The sequence below is a fragment of the Diachasma alloeum genome, unplaced genomic scaffold, assembly GCF_001412515.2.
Source record: "Diachasma alloeum isolate Michigan unplaced genomic scaffold, Dall2.0 Dall_scaffold_00211, whole genome shotgun sequence".
Taxonomy (NCBI): Eukaryota; Metazoa; Arthropoda; class Insecta; order Hymenoptera; family Braconidae; genus Diachasma; species Diachasma alloeum.
The window spans coordinates 917,625-945,406 of record NW_021680376.1 but is presented as its reverse complement, the minus strand read 5'-3'; the positions used below and the strand labels follow the sequence as shown (position 1 = coordinate 945,406).

General features: G+C 36.0%; 2 protein-coding genes across 6 annotated transcripts; one reads left to right on the top strand and one right to left on the bottom strand.

Annotated features, from left to right (window-relative positions):
- Positions 1 to 1,115: 1,115 nt before the first annotated feature.
- Positions 1,116 to 22,036, bottom strand: LOC107036831 (kinesin-like protein KIF13B). 5 transcript variants are annotated; one of them, XM_015255035.1, is made up of 11 exons: positions 21,663 to 22,036; positions 15,730 to 17,483; positions 14,999 to 15,346; positions 12,451 to 14,320; positions 11,589 to 11,731; positions 11,283 to 11,454; positions 10,961 to 10,984; positions 7,392 to 7,457; positions 5,966 to 6,108; positions 3,944 to 5,042; positions 1,116 to 3,291 (listed from the first exon to the last, which is right to left on the bottom strand). In XM_015255035.1, exons 1-11 carry the CDS (start codon positions 21,715 to 21,717, stop codon positions 3,203 to 3,205), a joined length of 5,763 nt encoding a protein of 1,920 aa, XP_015110521.1. In that variant the 5' UTR covers positions 21,718 to 22,036; the 3' UTR covers positions 1,116 to 3,202. The 5 variants fall into 5 exon arrangements, with proteins under 5 accessions (XP_015110521.1, XP_015110522.1, XP_015110523.1 ...); XM_015255036.1 differs by lacking the exon at positions 10,961 to 10,984 and adding an exon at positions 9,025 to 9,042; XM_015255037.1 differs by having other exon boundaries at positions 12,451 to 14,305.
- Positions 22,037 to 22,727: 691 nt separating this feature from the next.
- On the top strand, positions 22,728 to 26,063 carry LOC107036869 (proteasome inhibitor PI31 subunit). Its single transcript, XM_015255096.1, has 5 exons — positions 22,728 to 23,025; positions 23,378 to 23,527; positions 24,239 to 24,504; positions 25,563 to 25,739; positions 25,817 to 26,063. The coding sequence occupies exons 1-5, from the start codon at positions 22,879 to 22,881 to the stop codon at positions 25,947 to 25,949; spliced, it is 873 nt and encodes a 290-aa protein (XP_015110582.1). The 5' UTR covers positions 22,728 to 22,878; the 3' UTR covers positions 25,950 to 26,063.
- The last annotated feature ends 1,719 nt before the right edge of the window (positions 26,064 to 27,782 follow it).

The window sequence follows — 27,782 nt, the reverse complement described above, 5'->3', positions numbered from 1 at the left end:
AGTATAAAAAACCAGTTTCAAGGGATGGAATTATCGAACAGGAATTTCGGAATTCCTCCATTTAATTCTCTGCAAAACGTATGACGTACTCTTGTCAATTCATGATAAAAAACATTCGAATGACAATAAAATAAAAAACAACAACTACAATGAATTCATTTGGTAACGAATTTTCACACGACACAATTTGCAGTCAAATATTCATCGTAAATTATCTATTGCTCATTTATTACTGTTCCTCTGATAACTTCAATTACCAAAAAAATGGACAGGTGCTTCTGCAGTTGCAACACTATCCCATTGCTCCACCCCAACAATTTCCCTCGAAATAATCATTTCCCAGATATTTTTAAAGACAATTTTTCAAGAGAGAGAGAGAGAGAGAAAGCAATCGGCCAACGCTGCGACAAAGGCTTCTCATTTATTATAATCAATAAATATTAGGTATAATAATATATTTATTAATGATAATATTAGTATTGTTCTATTTGGACAGGAATAGTTTGTTTTTTTTTTCACAATATGGACAAATTCATTATTGTAATCTTACGTATAATGTAGTTAATCTTTCACTTCTCTCGCAACTGTGTCAATTATTATTTTACACTGTTAATTGATTAATAAGTGCTTTTGTCACGTTAATTATCATATTCTCTCAAAAAATATTATAGTCCGTTGTAATTTGATTTCGCTTTTACTTGTGAGTACAGAGATGATACATTGTTGCGTCGGTGATTCTCTATTGCATATCCTTTCCTCTCTAGAATATTTTAAAACGACTAGGCTTTTTGGTAAACCAAAAAATAATAATGAACAAACGGTTGAGTTACCGCTCGCTGAGGGGCCTTCGGAGTGAGAAAAGGGCGAAATGCGGGGGAAATTTGGCGCCATGAATTCTGAGGCAGAAGAATTTTGTTTTTCAAACTGGGAAAAATTACATTTGTTTTTAAAATAAATTCTGTTTTATGTTGCATTCATCAGCAAATCATTTTTTTAGATATTTGATTGAAAAAAGTCAGCGGATTTAGATTTTTCTATAGAATTTCTGCAGTTGCTGATGGAATTTTAAGAGAATTTTTATAAAATTCATGAATAATTGAATAGAAAAATCTTGCATTTTTTAAAAGAAATTTTAAGAAAAAAATTAACAGCATCAAATCAACAGATTTTTATTTTCTCGTAATAAAACCCAAGAAAAAATACTTAGAGAATTCTTGTTCAAGAATTCTTACAGAAAAATCCCAATAAAATTAGTTATATCGAAAACTCAACATCCATATACTCTTTTCCATGAAAAAATATCTATTAAAAAACTCACACGAAAATTTCATACTTTCTAATAGAATTAGTGCGAAAAACCAATTAAATTTTCTAATACATTTTCAACAGAACTTCAATAGAATTCTCAAAAAATTCTTTAAAAATAAAATCGAAAAACAGCAATTGTTCAGCGAAATTCTAGTTGTTTTTTGAAAGAATTTTCCCCCCTTAATTAAGTTTTTTTTTCTCTCTCCCAAGGCCCCTTAAGGGGTAACGATACCCCCTGCAAGTGTTTAATTTCTGGATCGTCCTCACATCCACAATTATTAAAAATTGAAAACCAAAAAACTTCGACACTCCACTGCTACACTGTGCAGTGCCTGAATTTTTTTACTCCAAAAATGAATAACCACAGACCCAAGGACTCCCCAAAAACTGAAACCACTCACGGACCCCCATTACCCCTTAATCACCATAATCCAGCAAATAACAACAAAATTATCATTTTACACGACATGTACTTACAATTATGAACTATCGTTCCCCCTAATTCACTCAGCATTAAAATATTTTTCGTATTTATAATTATTATGCAATTGATACAATGAAGCAAACTTCCCTAGTGTCTAACTTAACCTAATATTGCATCTCTACTGCAAGTGGAATTACTTAAAACCTACGAAAACAATAAACCACTCGATACGATTAACAAAATACTTAATTAAAAGTCAACGCAAGCTTCCCTTTAAGTTTATACACGTATTCACGAATAAATCATGACAATGTGTGGACAAATGTTATTGGCATTCATTGAAACTGAATGATAAGAAACAGAACTCAACAACTTTGACTACTAAAATTAATAATAACATTACAAAACAATTCGTCTAGTTAAATTAAATCCTCTGAATAATCTGCGTCGTACAGTTGTTCTATTATTCAATAACTGCAGGCAAGTGGCTGTATTCTATGAATTAGTATTAATGAGTCATAGCTTTATCCAGAAATTAAATATCTCGATCTAAATCTGGAAAGTACCCTTGATATATATATATTTTTTTTACAACAGACACTTTAACAGCTCTTGCATACTTTATAACTACACATTTAAAATTCCGTGATTCAATGGTCATGAATTTGATAATTCAAAGTATTGAGACAATTGATAATTACAAAAATTAATTTTTGGAATGTTTTGAAATTCATTAGATTTTTCATCACATTTCTGTACTGAACATAATGTACTGATACATTTGGATAATTGAATACTCCACCAGTGGAAATAATATTCAATTGCTGTAATAAATGCCGTATTTTTGAATTAATCATGAGAAAAGTGTGAAGGGAAGTCTTAATAAAACAAAAAAAAATGCCAATTTTTCTTCTTCAGAATATTGAAATCACAATAATTCCTCACGTGGAATGTTTTAAAAATTATTAGCCCTAGATTTTTCGTCTCCTTTCGCATTTGCAAATAATGTATCGTTACATTTTGATAATTGAATGATCCACCAGTGGAAACAATATTCAATAACTGCAATAAATGCCGCATTTTCGAATGAATGAGGACAAAGTACAAAGGGAAGTCTTGATAGAATGAACTAAAATGCAATTTTCTCATGGATTATGGAAGTCTAGGTCATCCCCACGAATCCCAATGGAGATAATGAACCTTGATGGGAGGCTCAGACCCTCGCATCTGGGGAATGAGGAGACAACTCATGGAATGTGGAATGTGCTACACACATGCTCATCGATATATGGTTTTTTTTAAAGAAATACACCAATTTTTTTGGATTAGTAGTCCCTAGGTATCTATCGGAGTCAAAACCATCAGCACTATAACATTCTTTTATGATTATTTTGTGTTCTGCTCGATTTTAGGCATTTACCAGTTATGGCGTTGTATTATGCAGCTTTTGAAAATTTTTTTTTTGTCCTCTTATTTTGCTCGGGGGGATGAACGTGTACTTGTGGCTGAGAGGCCTTCTCCCCGACTTCGGCTTCTGTGGAGGGAATGGAGACCTTCACCTAGAATATATTTTATTTTATTTAGATTGGTTTAATTTAATTTCATTCATTATTCAGTTTGTTTGATTTTTTTTACTGAATGTTTTTATTTCATTTTACTTCTGAATAAGAAATTTCGAGAATTAATTCATTGTTATGGAGAAATTGAAGAGGGAAATCATGTGAAGACGGAATAAAAAAGTTTCATTTAATTTTACTGAATTTATAGTGGAATTCTGTGACTATTCTAGTGGAATTTTTTTTGTGGCGTTGCCTCAATGTTGGCACCCAACGTTGCCCCAATGTTGGAAGCCAACATTGTCCCGACGTTGACAGCCAACATTCCCCCAACATTGCCCCAACGTCGGCCGCCAACATTTCCCCAACACTGGCAGCCGATGTTGTCCCAACGTTGGCGGCCAACATTGCCCCGATGTTGACCGCCAACATTCCCCCAACATTGTCCCAACGTCGGCCGCCAACATTCCCCCAACATTGTCCGAACGTCGGCCGCCAACATTTCCCCAACATTGTCCCAACGTCCGCCGCCAACATTATCCCAACATTGACAATCAATATTATCTTAATGTTGGCATCCAACATTTTGTCCCCCGTTGGCATCCGACACCTCCCCAAAAACCTAAAAAAAAAAATAACAAAACCGTAACATTACCTCTGCTAACACTCCTCCGCATGATGGATCCCGCGGCCTCCTGTTTCGTAAAATTCCTGAGTGCCCTTCCCCGTTTATCCTGAATGAGTTTGTCAACCTTGACAAAAATGCCGCATTTAGGTCGACAAGTGAAGTACCTCTGTCCATTAACAGCGCCATCATTCTTCCCAGTGGGTGCATCAAGCTCGACACCAATCCAAGTACCCGAGGCGAACTCAGTCCCTCCTATATAAGCAATGACACCGCAGTAGCTGTAAGGACGCACCATCACCGACTCCCCCACCACCACCCACTCAGGAAGAGGTGCCTCGATTCTCGTCAAGTCTGATTTGGATCCGAAAGCCGAGCTTTTGTCATTCACCTCGTCGTCAATGCGCTCTGACGAGCTGTGATCACCATTTTCGTAGTTCATAGAACTTGCTGAAGACTTGCTGTCTGAGAAGTGTGGACGGACCATTGGAAATGAGGCTCTGTGGTACTGAGAGCTTTGGCTACTTCTACCAGAATTATTGGAGAGCTTTCGACGTCTCACGACTTTTCCTGGTAGCAATTTCGTTTGAACGACTGAATTGCCCTCGAGGGGGCTGTCGTCACCAGAATTCGAGGTCTGACTCGTCTCCATGTCCTGTTTTTTTGGATTATTATCAACAGAAATTGGAGAGTCCTGATTTCGTGATGTTGTGTCAGTCGAATTCACCTTCATTTCGTCGGCTATCGAGGGCTTTTCCTCCAGGCATGTGCCACGCAGCTCGATGGAACACTTTCGCTCGTCTATTGAACCCTTTGAACCACTCAAGTCGTCCAGGTCAGTGCTTATGTCGCCGAAGTACTCCTCTGGGGTTTCCGACACCAGGGAACTGTCCATCTTCTCGGTTTTTTTGGCTTCAATTATGTTTTTATACTCTACGTCCGGGGTCTCGTCCACGCTTATGGATTTTATGGAGATTGAATCGTCGGATGTTAGGTTTGTGGTGGAGACTGCCTGCGAGCCGTAGCCACTGCTGCTCATGCTGGGCGTCGTTATCTTTGTGGACTGCAGCTCGGCGAGGGAGTCCAGGGTGCGCGAGGTTGTCAGGGGCCTGACTGGTCTTCCTCGCATCTGGTGCAAGGGGGATGAGAGTTTATTTAGGTTTTAGAATTGAGAAGTGCGCTAGGTCGAAACAACGAAAATGTGAGGTGGATAATTCTAGTAAATTTGTATTGAATTTTCTATTAGTTTTTTGCGGCTTGTGTTGAAAAATTCTCCAGCTTATCTGTGTTTTTTTTCTGTTGCAATGTGCAATGGGAAATATCCTACAGAAAAAATCTATAGAATTCAATTTTTCTAGAGCAATTCAGTATTGAAGCGGTAAACCGAGTTAAGTCGATTTTGACTATTAGCCAGTTTTTGCTGAATATCTCGGAATCTAAGAGAGATAGCAAAATTTTTCTCATGACTTTTTTTATAACGCTCTATTGGCTCTATAAAAAAGGTCATGACAAAAATCTTTCTATCTCCTTTAGATTTCGAGATATTCGTCGAAAACTAGCCAATAGTAAAAATCTACTTAACCCGGTTTACCGCTTCGCTACTGAATTGTACTACTGAGATGTTTCTATAGAAATTTCTGCGCTCAAATTTTTCAAGGTTCAATTTGATTTTTCTAGTGGAAAGAAGAGAGAAAGTGGAAAAAGATCAGGAAATTTATCCCGAAAAATTCCTATAGAAAATGGCGCAATAAAAAATGAATAGATGAAATTATTCTTAATTTAGAATAACAGTTGAACAGAAATCCAATAGAATTTTCTATTAAATTCGCTAGGTTTTCCTACTACATTTTTTCGTGCGTGTGGAGTGAGAGGATTGCTTTAAAATATTGTATTTCCATGTTCTATTTTTACACAACCGCAAGAGCGGATATTTAGTTTCAGAATTGAATTATTAGATTTTCTTGTGAATAAAAATATCATTTTTTATTGAATTGTTGGAGGACAGGTAGGACTTGTTTGAGAACTTTGTCGTTTTTCTCTCAGTGTATTTACCGTATAAGAGTCGTATTCAGTACCCTCAGCATCACTCTTCTCGTCGTCAGGGACGGGAGAGGACGCTTGATTCCCCACATTCGATGTTTCCTCGTGAAGAGTCGTCATCCGGAGGCTCAACTTTCCACCCATATTTGGAGAGGCTTTAAAAAAAATCCAGCAATAATCATCATTACTCATTATGAACTGTAACTTCAGAGATACTAATCTAGCAATCAGTGTGGAGTGCCACGCACACATGGTGAAACAACAGCTAAATTCACAAAATATGTAGAACAATTCGAGGAAATATTTCTCAAGCAGTACTTTCTCGAATTGTTTTATTTCAAAACATATCGAACAGATCTGCGAATTCAAAAAAAAATTGGAATGATTGGAATGATTTGGTCTTGCTGATCGGAATGGAAAATTTTGTTCTGCAATAATTCTGGAATAAATGAGGAGTTATTTCAGAATTTTATAATTTTCACCCTGTGTGCATAATTCTAAAAAAATCATACATAATCTGAAAAATAAGGGAAAAAGAGGCAAAACGAGCATGAGTCGTTGGTAATCCCGACTGTAATAGTGTTCGCATTGAAAAGTCGTGGAATTGTCAACGTGAAACACAAAAAAATTTCAGAAGAAAATCTAGCGAATTCGATGAAAAATTATAATGGATTTCGATTGAGAATTCTATTAGTTTTTGGACGATTCTATTGAGGAATTCCGCAGGTTCAATGCATTGTTTATACAATATGGCTTATTATACAGAAAAAATCAGGAGAATTTCTTGCATTTCATTTTCCTTTTCTTTTCATTAAAAAAAATTGAACAAAAAAATTGGAAAATCTGAACCAAAGCATTTCTATACGAAACATCTCAATTGTATGAAATGATCTAATTCTATTGATTTTTTCTGTGGAATATGTTCCATTGAATATTTCTATTGAAGAATTTGGCGTCTTTACATCGAATTTTTTTCCTTAAAAATGTACAATAGAAGCTATTTTTAAAAAATCAGTAGAGTTTAATCTGAATATTTTTCCTTGTCATTAAAAAATCTGTAAAAAATACCTCAATAGAATAAATTCTATAGAAAAATCTAATTCTTGATTTTTTCCACAAAATATTTTCCACTGAAAACTTCCACTGATAAAAAAACGCGCAGGAAATCTGACTTTTTCACCGCAATCAGCCCAAAATGAATAGAATGTTCAACAGAAATTCAGTAGAATTTGTCGAGGCGAATTCCCTGGGTTTCTCTACGAAATTTTTTGCACGTGAATTGACAGACTCACGTTCATATTCACCGAAATAAAACCCAAGTAAACAATAATCACGACCCAACTATCACAAGTGATAAATAATAAAAAGAACCTAAAAACAAAAAGAAAGATAATTAACATAAACATCAAAGGACAACACCGAGACAGGTGCCACCTACACTTGAAAGTCGATTGCTGCACACGTGTCAGTGAAATCTGGTTGAGATTCAAGGATGTTGGTCTCGCTGAAAGGACACAGACTATGATGTATTCATCCACTTTAAGACTTTTAATCAAGAGGATTACGTTAGATTCATTAATACACAACATGGAATCTTCTAGGCTCTATGTTTATCTGGGGATGGGATACAGTACACACACGCACACAATTGATTTACTTGTCTTCTCGTATTAAAGTTTGAGGATATCCAAGCGTTAAATTCCACTCATTTTTTGATAATTTTATTATGCAAACAGCGAATTCCCAGGTTTAAAACCTCTACTTCTTGAGGGAAATGTGGAAAATGATGGGAAAATCAATGATTTATTCATAAAGAAATAATGCTTTTAAAAAAATGATTTTTTAGTTTGATGAATTGTTATTGTTTTTCATGTGATGGAATTAACGAATTTAGTGATTAAAAATCTCTTGTGTATAACCTTCTTTTATAAATAATTTACTAACAATCAATTTTAACAATTTTTTTAAAAGCAAATAATCATTTGAATAAGAGAGAATATTTTGCTGAATTTAATTCTAATGTTGTTGTTATTTTTCAGTTTTATTATTTTTTTTGTTTTCATGTGATTGAATCGACAAATTTAATGATTAAAAATCTTCTTAGATATCCTTAAAGTTTACGAATATATCAGCATTAAATTCCATTCATTTTTTAATAATTTTATTGTCTCATCTATGAATTCCTAGATTTAAAATATCGAGTCCTTGAGAAAAATTCATAAAATCACGGAAGAACAGTGAATTTAGGCGATTATGAGATAGTTTCATAAATAACTTACAAACAACCACTTTGAACAATTTATTTAAAAGCAAATAATAATAAAAAATAGTTTTTGCTAAATTTAGATCTATCGTCATTGTTATTTTTCAGTTTTATTATTTTTGTTTTCATTTTGATGATTAAAAATCCTCTTGGATATCCTCAAAGTCAAGGGGTGTCGACTAATTCCTCCATATTTAATCATTGACATGCAAACTCAAACAAATAGCACCAAATCTAAGAAAATTCGACTCTTCACCCCCACCCTGTGCCTCAATATTCACGAGGAGCGTGAATATTTCATAGCGATAATCTAAAAATCGATCCCCCTTGAAGCTCCCCTCATGTGACTTCCATAAATTAGTATCAATCATCACTCATTCGACGAAGAAACCACTCCTCGCTGTGGTAATCCACCTACAGGCGTTTAAAAAAGAACTGACGAACATTAAAACACTCAACATGCGAATAAAAAAAATAAAAAAGCTTGCAATTTCGTGCAGATGTACGCGTATGACATGCTAAAAATCTCCCATAATTCGAGAAAAGTTGTGCACAGAGTAGAATATTATTTCTTCCCTAAACAAAAAAATTTCAAAATTACGAAAAATGTGTTACTCTGGTCTATTAACATTTCAATGTCCAAAACTTTTCCCACTGATGGATTTCTTCATGCCAAAAAAACCTAGAAATGTGATGAACGACTACAAGAGGCAGACTCAATCATTCACGATGATAATGGACTAGTTTATCGATTTTAATTCGTAATTTAATCATTAAGTAACAAAAAAATGTCAAGACTCCATTTTACCTGAGATGATAATGGAGCCTTGGATGGGCCGAAATAGTGGTAGAGATGGACGTAGTGTTAAAACAGAGGAACAAATAAGATTGAACAAATGAATTAGTCATTTTTTCGTTGAACGAGGTACGTGAAACAAAAGTGTTTCTTTTACTTTTATCGAGTCATTGAGTGACATTTATTTATTTGTCTCAAGGGATGCTAATCAATGCAGGGGCCAATCTGCAGTCGCAGAAAACAATTAATGAGTTTTCCAATTCATTTTCCCTTTTCAATTGCTCTGGGAATTGCCGAGGGGTGGAAATTTAATGAAAAAACTTATTGCGGATTTTAACTGATGGCGAAATATTAAGTAAAATACTAAAGGGTATTTTTGTTTTTATTTGAGGGAGTTATCACTCATGAAATCTGCTGAGAAATTGACATTTTCAGGATTCTCAGGAGAAATCTGTGGAATTTGTTGGAACTTTATGAATTCTGAATTTGTGATTTTTGCATTGAACATTTATTTATTGTCTCAAGGGATGATAATAAATGCATAGGCCAATCTGGCACACTGATAATGGCCATACTCTTTTTAGCTGCAGTCGAAGAAAACAATAAATGAGTTTTTCAATTCATTTTCCCTTTTCAATTGTTCTGTGAATCGTCTGGGGGTGGAAATTTAATGAAAAAACTTATTGTGGATTTTAATTAAAGGCGAAATATTCAGTAAAGTACTAAAGGGTATTTTTGTTTTTATTTGAGGGAGTTATCTCTCATAAAATCTTCTGAGAAGTTAAAATTTTCAGGATTCTCAGGAGAAATCTGGGGGATTTGTGGAAATTTTAGAAATTCTGGATTTGTGATTTTTGAATTGAACATTTATTTATTTGTCTCAAGGGATGCTAATCAATACGCAGGACAATCTGCAGTCGCAAAAAACAATTAATGAATTTTTCAATTGATTTTCCCTTTTCAATTGTTGTGTGAATTGCCTGGGGGTGGAAATTTAATGAAAAAACTTATTGTGGATTTTAGTTAGAGGTGAAATATCAAGTGAAATAGGAAATGGTATTTTTTTTTAAATTTTGAGAGTTCTTTACATTTTTTTAAATTTAAGGGAGTAATCACTCATGAAATCTGCTGAGATTTATTGAAATTCTAGAAATTTTTCTCATAAAAATTTACTGGACAACTGCAAAAGCACTCAAGCCCCCAATGCAACACCTTAAAATCCTCCCAAAAGCCTTCTGAACTCTCAAAAAAATTTCATAATCCTGAAATTTCTCCTGTGTGATCACCCCTCGCTGTCACAATCCCCAAGAATAAATATTCAGACAAATAGAAACAACTGAGACCCTTTGAACATGCGTGAATGATGCGTTCCTTATTGATCCACAGTCGCAGTAATCGTCAAGATTAAAGATAAAAACCCCAAGTAAAATCATCGATTCCAAAACGAGAAAGGAATAAAATTGAAAAAGTTCCATTATAACAAAACCTTCGCACATATGATTCAGCAACAGTTTAAAATCGCATATCATGAGGAGAGAAAGCGATAAAATGACGTTTTTAAATCATTTTGACAGGAAAATAAGGGGAAAAACTTTAATTACAGTGAATAATGCAGTAAAATATGTTTTGCACTCGTTCTATCGGTCAATTCCGAGATTTAATCAACCTTTGCTTGAAGTAAAAAATATAAACCGCTGTGATTGTTGATAATATGCGTTTATCAGCACTGAAGCTCAGTGGTAATGGTAAAATGTGGTACACGAATGATTTTATAATAAAACTACCGAGCATATCTTGATAAAAAAATTGAAAATCAGGCTACCAAGTGGCAGAGTGAATATTTAATTGCTGTTAAATGACGTAGCACTGCCATGGATATGGATATTTGGGCCCAATGCAGTGTGTAATGCAGCAAAATAAATTTTTAGTAATTAATTTTTCAAATTACCTTGTCGCTGTCGTACTTGTGTCACTATCGTTGAGATTTTTTTTTGTATTTTAATAATTATAAACAAATAGGGGGAATTAATAACGATATTGAGACCAAGTCCTTAATTTTCATGCGCCCAAAGCCTAATATTTCGTTTTTTAGTGATGAAAATTATTCTTGAATAGATTGATTCATTAATTAATCCATGAGTGGATGAATTAATGAGTTCATAAAGTTATTAAATGAATTTTGATTAATTTTAATTTTATTTCCCCCAATTGCGGAAATTTGCCCTCAATAAATTTTAGAATGAAGTCAAAAATGAAGAGGAAATTCTCACCAATTCCGAATGATTTGGATGGAGCGTTCAAGAAACTGTCTTCGTTTCTAGTGTGACCCAGTGATGCTCGTCGTGAATGATGTGGTAGACAATTAAGCTCTGAATTGAGATCTGTGACACTTTCTGAACGTGTTACACTGAGAGAATCCAGGGATGTATCAAATCTCATTATCTGCAATTATAAATTAAAAATGATTAATTAATTTGGAAGTAACAGCAATTTTGTGTCTAGATGACTGAGGTGACAGAGAGATGAATAGAAACAATAAATTTGGGGCATACAGTGAACTTGAGACGCTGAAGTACCTGCGAGAAGTTTGGAACACTTGCTGTTTTCCTCATGAGGGGCTGTCCACGTGCCTGGAGTAATTCTTTTACAGCTACACTCTGTCTCAATCTGTCGAGTGTCAGAATACTCTCCACAGCTGATACACCTCTCGTATATTTCTCTGAAAAGTGCATAAGTTTGCTTTAAAAATTTTTTTTTAGCTTAAACTTTTTATAAATTTGATTTTAATATCATCGTCGATTGGATATATCTCGGGCTTGAATGATGCTATTTGGAAAAATAAATTTTCATTTTAAAGCTTGAAAAGAATCCTCGAAAATGAGAACACAAATGGGGAAATTCACTCAGCCGTTTTTTAATTACCGATGATTAAAGACGGCTTGTTATACAAACAATTTCCCTTTTTGATAAAAAAAACTAATACTAATAAATCAAATGTTTCCTTGAATAATAACTAATAATGAGAAACTGTTCCATGTAAATAATTCAATAATAACCCCTGGAAAATTAAACTTCAATAAAAAAATGAACGAAACGGCAAAACCATTTTCAATCGTTAAAATCTCGTGACCCAATGATGCGATTTGGATAAATCAAAATTCATTTTAAACCTTGAAAAAAATCCTCAGAAACGAGAGAAAAATCGTAAAAATTCACTCTGCCCTTTGCAAACTATCAACAATTGAAAGTAATTAAATTTGCAATAATTTTCTCTCATCAAAGACTAGATCGATAAATCTCGATGAATAAGAAATCATCAAATTCCTGATACTCTCTCATAACGTGAAGATTTCGAGTTCAGTCTCCTGCTTTATATCGGTTTCAAAAATGAAAAACACACAAGAAGTCATCAAATGTAATCAATAAAAAAAAAATTACCAATATAAGTTTCTCCATCAGCATCACTGCTGTCCTCCCCACTGGCAGCAATTTGTGCTAAACTCTCTCGATCCTCCAACTCCTCACTAGCCTTTGGTATATTCGAAACAATTTCATAAGTGACCCCAGTCTGTGCCAGACAATCGGGCCTGACAATTCTCTTAAACAATCGATCAGTGAAGCTCTGTTTCTTATAAATATTGAGTGCCAGCCTCTTCCTCAAAACAAGATCCATGGGTGCTGGATGAGAGAGCCTAACAGTTGTCTTAAGAATAAGAAAAACTCGTTCATTAGGAGGTGTAAGTCGATTGAGATGAAGATTCTCATGAATACTGGAGTCCCAAGCAGCAATAGCACACACATCCTTCTCAAGATGCTTGATAATGGGTAATGGATAAAATTTATTCCCATACTCCTTCGACAAAATTGAATTAATTCCCGTGACTGACACCTCCTCCCCAGACTGATGAGTAGATAAATCATCAGCATTGAGATCAAGAAATAGGACAGGTATGTGTGGCTCCATACCAGCTGGTGGATGCCAGTCAGCAGGTGCCCCAGGAATACCAGATCCAGCAGCTGGGACGAGAACAGCATTTCTCTCCTCAGTGAGACTGACCCACTGTTCAACAAGACTCTGCTCCCTCTCCACATCCTGCTCACTCTTGGACTGTTTATTGACTAATTTCTGTATATGCTGATCTAAATACTGTCGTCTTCTCATCAACGCATCACTCCACTTGTCCCTGAGTACCCTGAGATCCTCGTCCTGATAGCTGTCCAAGGGCTGCTGCAGGGGATTTCTCACAGCAACCGAGCCCACTGATATACTCAGTATTGACTGACAAATAATGGGAAGAGTACCTGAATTCTGCACTGGCTTCACCCTCACCTGTATCCTCCTCTGCTGTCCCTGCCTCAGCTGATAAATTCCCCCCGTCAACGTGTCAGGATTGACGATAACCTCCACTGGGGAGTACTCCCCCTGTTCATTCAACTCCTGTATCTCCACCCAGAGTTCAATTTTCCTGGTTAATTCAGACCAACGATCAGCGAGGGATCTGGCCTTAGCAAGCTGCTGCTGCTCCACCTCCCATCCTGGCTTTGATCTTGAAAATCCAGCGCTTCTGTGGCCCCAGACCTCGATGCTGAGGGCCCCCTCAGCACAATGCTCGAGGAACTCCTCGTTCATTGGTACAGTGAATTCATTCGTGTGACTGAATTTAAATGCTGGCGAGTCCCTCTGGCCTGACAAACAGCTGCTGATCTGGGGTAGATCTGTGGTGGAGAGGGATGGAACAACTATGGGCTCTGGGTGGCCCCAGAAATTGTACTGACAGAAGACAAAATGACTCAGCGACAGGGGCAATCCACTCGCCTGTTTTATCGTCACACGACAGCTTATGTGGCTCGAGCCTGTGTAATCGTCGTGCTCTGATGACGTTGAGTCTGAGCTGCTTGAGCTCTCAGAGGCAGCCTCGCATATTCTGTCCGGGGGAAATTGGCCCCTCGTACGACTCACCTCCACCTGCAGTCGACCAGCTACTTCACCCTGTTGACTTATTATCGGGGTGTGGTAGTCCAGCTGAACGTCGTGAAACAGCACCTCCAGAAATATATTTGCAACTCCTATCAAGTTGTGATTCTCCTGGGACTCGTAGAAGGGGTCCTGAATTTTCAACGACATTTCGTCCTTCATTCCCGGCAGGCGCTGCGAGTTGTTCGGGTCTTTCCACTCCTCGTACATCTCACGCATGTCCACGAGCTTATTCTCCAGTTTCTCCATTGTCCAGACTTGGCTGCCCATGTTCAGGCGTTTAACGAGAATTGCTGGCTCACTCACGAATGCACCACGCTGGAAAAATACACTCTTAATGATTCAAGAGTGTTTTTCATTAAATAATAAAATTGAGAAAATAAAAAGCCTCGAAAATACATGCATCCTCGATAAATGATTATTTTTGTGTTAATATTTTCACTGGATTTTACACTAAAATCAACAACAAAAATAATAAACAACGAAGTTTCAGTAAATTTTCAATAATCAGAAAACATTAGTTATCATAAATTTTTTATTCGTGAAAACAAGAAAGATCCACTAAATTTTTAACAACACTTTTTATTAGTTATTAATTTTATTATTATTAAAAATTCTGTGAAATTTCGTGGTTTTTTAATTTTAGTGTTTTAGTGTTTGTGTTTAAAAAAAAAACGTGACTCGATTTTTTTTCAACAATTGAAGAATTTATTAATTTCTAATTCTTGATTTTTTTGCAAATTTTGTATTTTTTTTGTCGTTGTTTTGATGTCTTCATTTTCGTTGTTATTTTGTTACTTTTCTCTCTTGCAGAAACAAGAAGTCTCTCCAAATTGTTAGCAATAATTATTTTTCATAAATTATCAATTTTCAATTGTTGAAAATTTCCTAAAATCTTATTTTTTTAATTTTTATTCCTATATCATTTGCAGTAAAAATAACAAAACAATCAAAATTTATTCTGCTTTCTTAATTAAAATAATAATAATAATAATAATAATAATAATATACCTTTCTATTAGGACTAAGATTGTTCGGTGGTATTTGAAGTGTAACACTGAATTTCGTCTGCTTATCCATCTCCTCAGCAAGAAAATTAGCCTCTTGCACGAGTGAATTTGCTTTGAGTATATCAGTTTTAAGCTGACCAAGACTGCGTTTGAACATTTCGTCACGCTCCTGTGCCCATTTTTCCACGCGCATTTGTGTTGTTGGAGTGCAAGCGGGCAATTTACCCCCCTGGCTTCCTCTCAATGGATCATAAGGTACGTAGGGTGAGTAAGGAGTTGATGGTGATAAGATATTTCGTAATTGTTGAAATTGTCTCTCGTACTCGAGCCTCTGCTTCTCCAGTGCAACCTAATGTGAGAGATTGAAAAATTGAAATTTTGAATTTTGTTTCAATTTTTTAATCGTTTTTTTATTCTGGATTTGATTTTTATTTTTGAGATCATATCCTGTGATTTTCTTTTTTTTTATGAATTTTTATCGATTAAATAATTATTTGTAAATAGAATTTTTTGAATTTTTTTAAGAATCCGTTTTTTCTAAATTTTTCCCATTTTTTAAGATCATATTTTCAATACTTTATATTGTTTTTTGGGAGTTTTTGTAAATATCTAAGAATTTTTACAAATTCAATTATTATTTTCTCAATTTTTAAAAGAATCGACACTTTTTTTCATTAAAAAAATTTCAACGACTGTTATTTTCCCCGAGAATCCCTTTAAAAAAAAGATTACCTGCTTGTCCTCCTCATGCTGCCTCTCCAACTTCTGAATAGCCCTCTGAATAGGATCATTGGTGAGTTCATTAAGCATGAGCTCCTCCCTGGCAAAATTATAATCAATGTTCTGCGCCGGTGTCTGTGGTTCACTGCTAATTGACGTTGCTGGTCTCGGACAATTAACCCTAAAGAAATGATGATTTCCCCACACGATTCTATCGCCATGCTGCAGTAAAGTCTTCTCAACAACCTGGCTGCCATTAACAAAGCACCTGGCCCCATTGAGAGGGCTCATATAAAGCCCAGACTCCTCAATAGTAATGACACAATGTTCAGGAAGAATCCCCAGCCCATGAAGCTGAATATCCTGTTCAGTAGTGGCAGACCTGCCCCCAACAAGTGTGACATCCTTCAGATAGTAGACAAGCAGTTCATTAAGACTGGGATCATCATTAAGGTTCACCAGATAATATTTGTTCTTCTCGACCTGAATGCCAGACGCCTGAACACTGATTCCCATTTTCTCAAGTGCCTGCTGTCTCTCGTGCTGCAATCTCTCCGTCTTGACGAGTTTCTCCTCCCAAGTCTGCGACATCTCCTTCATGAGCTTCTCCGACTCGGAGAGCTTCTCGGTGATATCAGTCCGCCTCTGTCCAACAACAGAGCCCTGCCCAGTGGCATGAAGCAGCATCTCCTTGAGGGCCTCAACTTCCTGCCTCAACTCCCTTATGATCCTCGCATTGGGATCCTCATTGACAACAGCATGATTAACAATCCTCTTAGCTCTGTCAGCATATCTCAAAGTAGACAGTGTTTCCTCGTAGTTATCAGCAGCCGGCGATATAGTAGCCACCATCACAGTTTTGCTATTGCCCCCAAGATTATCCTTCAACAGCCAAGTGAGAACGGAATCCCTGTACGGCACGAATTTATCACGATTCTTTCCCCCCGAATTTTGATCAGCAAGCTTAGAGATGACTAGACCAAGTGTTGTTAATGATTTGTTAATATTACTACCCTCCTTGAGCCGGTCACCAACCGCTCCCGTTTTCACAGCCCTTTCGCTACCAGCCAGATCAACAAGACTCATTCTCGATACCTTTTCACCGCTGACACCACTCTGGGCGTCAGTCAATGTCTGGGTTACGACAACTGAGAAGACAGCGTGCGATCTTGAACTCTCTGAGTTCATGTTGGTCGCAGCAACTGTTCGTGATTTATTGCCCTCAGTCATGAGATTGTCTATGTCTTGGTAGGATGTAACAGCTAGTTGACTGAGTCCATCGACGTATGGACCAAGTACATTGTGCTCTCTAACTTTTAATGACTGTTTGTTAGGCTTTGGATCCAACAAATCGTGGACTTTTTCGTTATATATCTCCATGTAGGAGACTTCGACTTTGTACGTTAGCTCGTAACTCTGCTGTTTAGCTATCATGTCGAAGAGATTGTCACACAGACGGGGGATTATACCTTTGTTGTCACCACTGCCCATCATTGTGTACGATTTGCCTGAGCCCGTTTGGCCGTATGCGAAGATACAGGCATTGTAACCCTGGAAGGCATTGTCAAGAATGTCTCGGCCTAGGGCGTCGAATACTACTTCTTGACTTGCAAAATTTTCTAGGGTCGGGTCTAGGGAGTAGAAGCAGTGATCAAAGGCGAAGGTTTTGGGCTTGTTTCGGTCCATCTTGTCGAGGCTCGTTGGGTGCTGGAGGATCGTTTGTTGGCCCGTCATTTCGACGACACATTGTGTACCGAGCTCCAATTCTGTGGATTGACGAGGCTCCGGTTTTAGCAGGTGGCGGTGAGGGGGAGGACTTTTTGATTATGAGATGGGAGCGATGTGAACGGTTCAAGTCGACTCATCTCCCAGTTGAGTTTTTGAGGAATATTTCGGAATCTAAGGGAGATGGCGAAATTTTCGTGGTTACGTTTGTTGTAGCACTCAAGCGGCTCTACAAAAAAGGTTATAACAACAATTTTGCTATCTGCTTTAGATTCCGAGATATTCACTGAAAACTGGGCAATAGCTAAAATTGACTTGTATCGTTTTGCCACTTCGCTATTGATATAAATATTAATAGTTAAATTATCATACCATCATCATATCTTAATTAAAGTATTAATATATTTATTTATAATTTATAATCATGTGCGAACAAAGTTTTGTACTTGATATTTGTTTTTGGCTGAAATATTGAAAAGAGAATATTCTACAGAAATAATTAATAGAATGCCAAGGTTCGGTGATTGGTTTTTCTTATGAAAAGAGAGGGAGAAAGAGTGGAAAAAGTTGAGAAACTTTATTATTTTTTTTAATGAAATAAGAAGGAAAGAGACTTAAAAAAATTTACAAAATTCATGTCGAGGAATTCCTATAGAAAATGTCTCAATAGAAAAAGTTGTAATCCCCGGAATTCATGATTTTCAAGTATTCCCAGGACTTCATCAAATTTGGATCATTGAAATTCCATCAACTATCGCTATTATTATTAATAACCACATTTTGTTCTCTCGTGAAAGCATTTCTCAAGTACATTTCTGTATTTTATAATCATGATCGATCGTAATCACAGCAATTGGATCAATACCAATACGAAGATGATGAAAAATGTAAAAGAAATGTGATTTCTTTCCCCTTGAATGCGGAAATATCGTAGGCTGTAACAACCAGCTGATGGACGATAGAAGTAGGGGAGAGTATGAAGTGACCATGGGCATATAGAACACCTCGTGCTAATGTTCCTCATGAGTCAATATACCCTGATTATGAGGATTTCCCCGCTGAGCGTCGATAAGTCCTCACAATATCCAGCGGAAATTTTTTTTTTAATGTCATCTTTTCCTCAAGTCAGACCGACTGTTTATTCAACTTTATCTCCATTATTTATAAAAATTGAGGAGTGTCCTCGTTAACTTTGTTGGCTGGCAAACAGAGATAGCCTGAACTGTCGTGACCAGTGCGATCAATAAGAGGTCGCGGTAGTATCTCACGTGGGTGTTGAAGTAAAAAAGAAATGTTGGGCCCCAACACCGTCACGAGACGTTGAATTTATTTCGATAATCACCATAAACCTCACAGATTTTCTCATTTTCACGCACAAGGGAGTAAGAAATAAATGGTAATACCGAAAATTAGATTGAATATTTAATTGGGAAGGCTGCACGCAAGAAGAAATTTCATGGAAAGTCCTGACGAATTCGGTAGAACATTCTATAGGATTTCTGTTGAACTTCTATTGAAAATTCTATTAGTTTTTGGCGGATTCGGCTGGAGAATTTTACAGGTTTACAGCGGGGTTTTTTGTAGGAAATGTTCAATGGCAAATATTTTACGGAAAAATCAACAGAATTTCAGTTTTCTATAGAACTTTTTCTATTGGAACATTCTCTATAGGATTTCCTCGACATGAGTTTTTCAGGTTTTCTTTCGGTGAATTTTCATTATCTTTCCATTTCGAAAATCAAACAAGAAAACTTGGGAAATTTGAGTCGAGGAAATTCTATAGGAATTTCTATTGAAAATTCTATTAGTTTTTGGCTGATTCTATTGATGGATTTTGCAGCTTTAAAACGCGCTCTTTTGTAAGAATGTTCAATAGCAACTATTTTATTTAAAAAATGAGTCAAATTTCATTTTTCTATCGAAGTCGTTCTATTGAGAAATTTTCTATAGAAATTCCTCGACATGAATTTTCCAAATTTTTTTCACTCAATTTTTCTTCTCTTTCCATTTGAAAAATCAAACGTGAAAATATGAGAAATTTGAGTCGAGGAATATTATAGAAAATATCTCACGGAAGTAAGTTGTACAGAAAAATAAAATTGTTTGAATTTTTCCTATAGAAAAGTCAATACAATTTGATTTTTTTAATACAAATTCATCCGAATAAATTTCCCCAATTTTCTCCATTGTATTTTCATTTGTTCCTCGTAATAAAATGAAAAAAAAACACTTGTAAAATTCTTGTTCCAGAATTCTTATAGAATTCCAACAGAAATCCAGTGGAATTTCATGAAAAAAGCGCTAGAATTGTCTATAAAAATTTTTCGTACGTGTTTCACGCGAAGACCATAAAAAACCACACACTACTACCGAAAATTGGCTTGAATATTTAATTAAAAACGCTCACAATAAATCATTCATAAAATTCGTGACGATAAAACGTTGATAAACCTTTGTCGATGGAGAGATTACTCACAAGATCATAAATAACAAATGGAATTGCGTAAGACTATCGAAAATCGATCCGCATTGAAAATTTTCGAACGAAAACGAAATTTTCCTGCTGTTTAACAATTCCCGAGACAAGTGAAAATACGTGAGAATGACCTAATCATTTCCGTAGAAGAAAGTCTCGATATCTCGTGCGAGTTAGTCATAAAAATAAAAGTGTAAGTGATATGCCATCTATCGGGATGAAAAAATGGGCTGTTGTTGGTCGTTAAATTTTATATATTCCGTTGTTCTGATAGTGTTTGATCCGTTTGTACGAAACTTTCGACGATGAAAGTTTAATTTTTGTTATAAATATTTCATTCATTTGCAAAGTTCAACTTTCACAATTACTTCCATCAGTTGTTGGATAAAGCAACATGAGGAACTGTTGCATTAATCAATATTTCAAGGGATTTGATAAATAAACATGAAGAAAAAAAATACTTTCGGATTTTTTAGACCATTTTTAGTTACCCCAAGACAAAAATTGCAAACTTAAATTTGAGAGATTGTAAATTTTCCATTCAGAAGTAAAATTGATCAAGTGAATAAAAATTAAATCACCTTCATTGAAAAATTGAATCTTTTACTAAAAATTTATTCATGGAACTGATATTCTTTCAGTATAACGATGATTTCGTGAATTATTGTGGCATTTCGAGGGAAAATCTGGAAAAAATCGATGAATTTGAATACGTTTGCATTGAAACGAGAGAATGAATCGCATTTAAACTTTAAAATTCCTCACGAAGATATTTTTATTCAAGTTTTGAGTGAGATGGGTCATATTGATAATTAAAATGAAGAAAAATTCAGGAGAATAATAGATAATCATTCAAAATCAACTGTAAAGATTTGAGAATTTTAATTCCTGATATGAAGAGTTAAAATACATTGACTTGAAGCCCATTAATTGATTAATTAATTCTCCTTAACTGAAGACTAAAGTCTTTTATAGAAAAATTCATTAATAGATCTGATATTCACCTTCGTCAGACACTTTGAGTGCAAATTTGGACAGAATAGCTTAATTTCAATATTTTTCGTTGAAAAAAAAGAGATTCAAGAGCATTTAAATCCCAAAATTCCTCATAATGACTTTTTTATTAAATTTTCGAGTGAAATTACCAAACTACTGAATATTCCTCGACAATAGATCCTACAACCTTGAGAATTTCACATCCTGAAATGAAAAGTTGAAGCCCCCACGGAAAACCGATGGACAAAAGACAAAAACTATTGGAATCATGCACAATGCTGGCACTCAGAGAGTGTCAGCTCCATGCGTGAGTGTCCTTTGTTCAATCACAACTCTGAATCTAACCAAAATACCCCTGAAGCCTCCGCAAAGCCCATTCTCATCGATCTGAGGGAATAAACAAGTCAAGAGTGAAAGGTCCCACGAAAAAGAGCCCCCAACAACGACAGAAACTAAGAAATGACAACAATTTCCTACGACGCGATAAAAAATGCTTGTGGACACAATCCGAGAGATTGCGTCCACTGCTCGACACGACAGCGGAGCCTGAGGATTTTTTTCCCCATGGATACGTTGAACAACAGTCTCTTGACTGTGAAAAGTGACAGTTGCTCAAGTCTCAGGGGAAAATGTTCTCATGAAAACCAATTGCTCTGGTCAAGGACGAGGTGTTCTGATCGCCCTGCGATGTTGGCACTTGTTTACCAAAAATCATGACAATGTAATCCGAGTTAAAATGCAATCTCACCTCGTCGATTGAACGGCCTGACTCTCACAGCAACTCTGATTTTATCCGTGGCCATGATTATCGTTGAAACCCGGCACCTTTTGTATATTGACTGAAATACTCAATCTCAAAATCACAGAACAATTATTTATTATCAAAACCACCTTTGAACCTCTGGCTGTACGCACACCTCTGGCAATCAGTGCAATCACAGTAACATTTTTTCGTACACTACATCATTGTCAACCCATAATCCACTGATCATTCATACAATATCAATGACACCTACGTCTCATCGAGCTCGTGACACACTTCGCCATTTTGCTTTTTTGATGATACGAGCGTGTGAACTGGTTTGCGCGCTTGCTACACGTAACGAGAGTGAGCTGAGCTGCTTGGAGCAGACCCAGCAGGACGAATACTGTTGTATTCGTGTGTTGTGTGTGTGTGTGTATGTGTGTGTGAGCTGAAGGGGGGGGGTGTCGCTAGTGTTCGGAAGATCCACATGGATACGATTTTTTTAATCGAGTTGAGGACCTCAACTGCGATTTCCTGTCTCTCGGAGCGTTTGGCGAATTGTTTTGCTACTGAGAATTTTGGAGGGAGATTTTTTTTTTTGCTGCACTTGGGGAGAAATACTATTGATTTTTGGGGGTTTGATGGGAGGGGGCAGCACCTGCGGGGGAGGCGGTAAAATTTGTACAGAGGGAAATTGGAGTTTTTTTGGTCAAGGAGTAACAGAATGCCGCTGATTTACCAAGTTTTTGAACAAATTTCCTGCTGAAAGTTATCGATATTTTTGCAAATCAAAGGACAGTAATCTCCAGGAAGCGATGATGAAGATCAATGTGCTTTGAGTTAAGGGGGATTGGGGTAAAACGGCCTCTTTAGACTTTTTTTGTGATACTCTTAACTCTGGAACAAATTCATTAATTGAGATCAGTCTAGAGTCGTTATCTTCTCGAGCCAATTTTGCCAACTGATCAGGGGAGCGATTTTGCTCGGTTCGTGTCGACAAAACCTGTTTTGTTTCAACCAATCCTAGTTGAGTATTCCGAATGCGGGACTGTCATTGGTTGAAATTTACGATTTTATGACGACATAAAACGGGCAGTATCGCTCCCCTGCTTGTTCTTTACCCAAAACACGATTGCGCACCGCGCACGCGCCGCTCGCAATGTAACGCAATACATGACAGCATTTTTCCCTTGTCATTCATAACAACAAGCGAATAATAATGGCCGGATCACACGGCTATTTTGGCTTTGAGATATTGAACAAATTGGTCGAAGAACAGGTGCACAAGAAGGAGGACGTTATCATCCTCTTCGCCCATTGGTTTCTCGTCAAGAATGGATTCAGGTGTATTGGGTTAGGGGATTCGGTGAGTTGTTCAGTTGTCAATATATTCTGTAGGAAATAATAATAGGGGTTAATGTGCCGGTGGCATTGTTCGTCGGATTTCTTTCGGATTTGTTAATTAATTAATTTGAAGAGATAATTGAATTGTTTCAGGGATTATCGCTAATTATTCTCATTGATTGACATTTATTTTTTTCGTCAATCGGAAGTAATTCGACATCAGCAGAGTGAAATTAAATGTTTTTTTTTTCGTTCCGTTCGTACCATTTGAGCACTAGATTTTTCTATTAATTTTTTTCATACGAAATTCATGAGAGTTTCCATTTTTAAGGGCGAAATGAGTTCAATTTTGTGGAGCCGTGTATTGTTTCCAGAAAACTTTCAACAGGAATCAAAAAGGCTCGGAGTTGCTGCCCGAAGAGTGGAGTCAGAGCAATCACTACTCGCTGAGATACCTCAAGGAAGGAAAACTTTACATTCTCCTTGGACGTAAATCAGACTCAGATTTGCTCCTCAATATTCTGGTAATTCTCTTTATCATCTGGGGTATATTTCTCCTGAGAAAATTTCTCGTGTCAAATCTCTCTTCCAAAATTTTCGTAGAGTCAAAATCTTCTTTTGAGAAAGAGGCAGAAAATTTACATTGGAAAAATTTTGGGATTCGTGTCCTGATATTTTGAAAAATAGAATTGAAAGTTGATTGTGTTGAGTGTGGTAGAATGGTCGAGTGATTATGGACTCGATCTCAGCAATTTAGATAGGGGAGGGTAGGATAAAACGGACACTTTTTTTGAAATATTCATGACGTGTTGAATTTTTCGTGAAATGGAATAATTTTATTTTTCAATTGAAACACAATGATTCCTCTTTGTGATGAGCTTAGACTGAGCTCAATTGATAAATCTGTTTCTGAGTTATGAATATTTTTAAAAAAGTCAAAAGTGTCCATTTTACCCTCCCCTACTAAAGTTCCTTTATTCCTACCTTAAAGTTTAATTGTTTAAACCAAAATTATGTTAAAATATACTTAATCATAAACTACATTGGTAATGAGCTCCCGAGTCCATTGTGTTCTCGGTTTTTATTCAAAAACTGTGGCACACTTGCCTCGATTTGTCTTTGCATTCGTATTACAAGACTGTCTCGTGCTGCAATACGATGCTGAATCGATAAATACCTAATTACTTCATAATTATACTATAGAATATTCTGGAATACAGCAATTGAATTTCCAGACAATCGCAGATAATTGTTCATCAACAGTGAAATTCGATGTCAACACCACAATCTTAGAGCTCCATGGACCTCTGTTGTCGTTGATTCCTCGTCCCCAGGAGGTGCAGCACAAACTCCAGAAGGAATTGGTTGACCCAGTGTACGCTGGGAGTGCCAGGGAAATATCAACTCAAACCGCAGCAGCTTCACGACCCCATGTGGAGACAAGTGGAGGCTCACCCCCTGACAACATCCTGCGAGTGGGTCCAGCCTCAAGAGCTCTATGGTAAACGAATAAATTTTCATTCTTCTTCAGAGGCTGTCAGACAAACGAATATTGTGAAATCCTGAGCAGAGATAGGCACAATCATAAATTATCGTTACCATTAATAATTTCATAAATACTCAATCAAGTAATAGAACTTAACCATTTTCAATTATTTAGGGGAGCATGGGGCAAAATGAAACACGGGGCAAAATGAAACAGTGGGAAAATCTCGTCATCTAAAGGAGATAGGACATTTTTGAAGAGGACCTTTTTTGTAGCTTGTAAAATTCTCTACAAAAAAGGTTTTCATGAAAATCCTCCTATCTCCCTTAGATCACAAGATTTTCTTGCTGTTTCATTTTGCGCCGTGTTTCATTTTGCCCCACCGTCCCCTACCTAATAGTTATTTAAAAAAGATTAATTCTCAATTATTTATTATTTTCTAAGATCCAATGATAAACGAATGAATTCGGTTATTTTGGGGAAATAATTCCCTTAATATTTCTGTAATAATGATTGATCCTGACCAAAATAAACACAAAACAAAAGTCATTCGAAATCTCATACGGGTGATAGAAAAAAACTCCATGTATTCCTGAAAATCTAAAAAATCTATTTTTCTATATTATGAACAAGACATGAAAAAAGAATTAGAAAGGGATAATCGGCTCGAAAATTGATTTTTTAAAATTTTATATCGGCGGGAACTTCAAATCACTTTTTTTCTCAAGTATTAGAGGAATATCAATATTTCAGGGAGAAGAATTCAAAAAATGCAAAAAAAAGTGGGCGGGAAGAACAAAAAAATTAATTTTTCAATGTCTCCGAAAAGATGTAAAATCGACGTATTTATTCGAATAATGGAAGAATACCCATAAATTCGATTTCCAACCTTATCATTTGATAAAATAAATAAGAATAAATGACAGAAATCGAGAATTGGAGACTACAAATTTTATCGGATTATTATTACATAATTTTTATTAGAGTTCAATTCGAAATCTGTTGAAACATTTAATTAATTTTTTGCGAAAATTCCCTAGAAGATTGTGTACAATCATTTTCTTTGTCATCAGGCCCCCAGACCGAGACGTAACAGGAGTTGGAAGGAACGATATAGACCCATTTGGAGGTATTGGCCCAGCACGAGGAGGTGGAATGATCTTCGATCCATTCAGACCAGCAAATCCAGGACTACCTAATCCCCTGGGACCGCTTCCTGGGGGTATAGGAGGCCCTGGGAGACTGCCACCGTAAGAATTTTCCGACCCTCTAGTCCTCTGTCTCGCAAAAAATGGCTTTATCATTATTATTCAATTATTAAATGCAGGGGAGCCATCCCACCAGGCGCCAGATTTGATCCCTTCGGTCCGCCAGATCTAGTCCAACCGAGGCCTCGTCCGAGAAACCCAGATCACGATCATGAGCTTCCGCCAGGAGGATATGATGACATGTTCATGTGAAACATCAACATATGTTCGATAAATGTAAACATTCTCTTCACTATTAAAACAGAATTTGTGAATTGATGAAATGATGAATTAAATTTTTGATAATATAGAACTATAAATTTTCAATTAAGTTGACATTTCTAATTTCTTAAAAAGGATTATGGAATCACCAAATAAACGGCAATCTTTCTACCTCAATTACTGGTTAATAAAATAGTTCAAAATTTGAATATTTAAATGGGTGATTACTGAAGTAATTAAAAGTTTAAGAGTGATGTTGACTAATTGACGGCTTCAAAATTTAACGGTCATATCCATAAATCATAATTACTGTTAAATTATCAAATTATCAATTAGTTAATATCACTCATCATCACTCAATCATCAATTTCAGTAGTCAAATTTTGACTTTGACTGGTACACCCGGGCCTTAATACAGTTATTCACCAGGTAACGAAGCACAATCCACAATCATTACTCATTATCATTATTTATTATGATTATTATGATAATTATTTATAATTGTTGTCATCGTTAGTATAATTATATTACCGGAAATATCGAATATTATCCAAGTAGTTAGAAATATCCTCACGTGAAAGAGCGGGACATTCACATCTGATCGACAGACAAAAACCAAACGATGCGAATACGAAATTATTTTATCGCTTTCACCACGTGCAACATTGCTCCTTGTTTCCTCAATCTCTCGTATATCTCACTCTCCCCATCACCTGTCAATATTTTTTTGAACACAGTCTAGTGTGGCGCACAGCGTCACTGACAATTTTATATAAAAACTTGCTAGTTTAATCGTATATCGTCAGGTGTACGGGCAATAAAAATAGTAGTCATGGCATTGGTATTGAATTGAAGAGTGAAAAACAATTTTGTTTTATTTATTCAATGATTACATGCGAGTCTTCATAAAATTGTCATTGCGCTACGATTAAAAAAATGAAAGAACTTTGGAGTGCATTATCTCGCCGATTACACACTTGAGATTTTTTTTCCTCTTTGTCCATTTCATTCGAGTTAATTTAGAAAGTCAGGCCTCGACACACGTACGAAATTATTTGAGAGGCCTCGCAGGCACGACCGAATTTCCCGGAAAAATCTAGCGAATTCGCTGCAAAATTCTATTGGATTTCTGTTGGAAATTCGTTAATAATTTCCAACAGAAACTATTTTGTCGAAGAAATCGGTAGAATTCAATTTTTCATAAAACTTTTTCTGTCGAGATATTTTCTATAAAAATTCGGCGACCGGGATTTTTCGAGTTTTTTCCACTTTTTCTTCTCTTTTCATTGAAAAAAATCAAGCAGTTTCTATAGAAAGTATCTCAATAGAATAGATCCTATAGAAAAATTGAATTAAATCGATTTGTTCTGGAAAAAATATTTTTGCAGAAATCCAATAGAATTTTCCAGGCAAATTCCCAGGTTTTTCTATGAAATATCTTCGTACGTGGTCTCTCAATAGATTTTGATTCTTCCATCCAACTCATTCTATTTTCAATAAAAATTAAATGTTATTTCACTGGATTTTTTCTGTCTCATTAGAAGGAACAACAGTTGTGTAGAAAGATCAAAATCCACTGATTATTTTTGTCTCCAGATTTTATTCGTACGTGAACAATAGAAGTACATCAATCCGGCGTGCCACTGGAAATGCAACAAGGCGCCTAATTTAATATTAAAATTTCCAATAAGAGATGTTCAACTCACACTCAACAAATACTATTGAATACACCTGAGAATTTCATAATAAATGTCACTTAGATACTACACAATATATTAGTTCAAATCTCATTTTTGGTGATGATTGCACGAAAATGAAGATCGA

What these genes read in the sequence shown, in the direction of transcription:
- LOC107036869 (XM_015255096.1), top strand. Translation starts at nt 22,879, where the DNA reads ATGGCCGGATCACACGGCTATTTTGGCTTTGAGATATTGAACAAATTG. An exon ending in GTATTGGGTTAGGGGATTCG is followed by an intron (nt 23,026 to 23,377) that starts GTGAGTTGTTCA and finishes TATTGTTTCCAG; the next exon opens with AAAACTTTCAACAGGAATCA. An exon ending in ATTTGCTCCTCAATATTCTG is followed by an intron (nt 23,528 to 24,238) that starts GTAATTCTCTTT and finishes TTGAATTTCCAG; the next exon opens with ACAATCGCAGATAATTGTTC.
- LOC107036831 (XM_015255035.1), bottom strand. Translation starts at nt 21,717, where the DNA reads ATGGCCACGGATAAAATCAGAGTTGCTGTGAGAGTCAGGCCGTTCAAT. An exon ending in AGCATGAGGAGGACAAGCAG is followed by an intron (nt 15,347 to 15,729) that starts GTAATCTTTTTT and finishes CTCTCACATTAG; the next exon opens with GTTGCACTGGAGAAGCAGAG. An exon ending in GTGTTCCAAACTTCTCGCAG is followed by an intron (nt 11,455 to 11,588) that starts GTACTTCAGCGT and finishes TTATAATTGCAG; the next exon opens with ATAATGAGATTTGATACATC.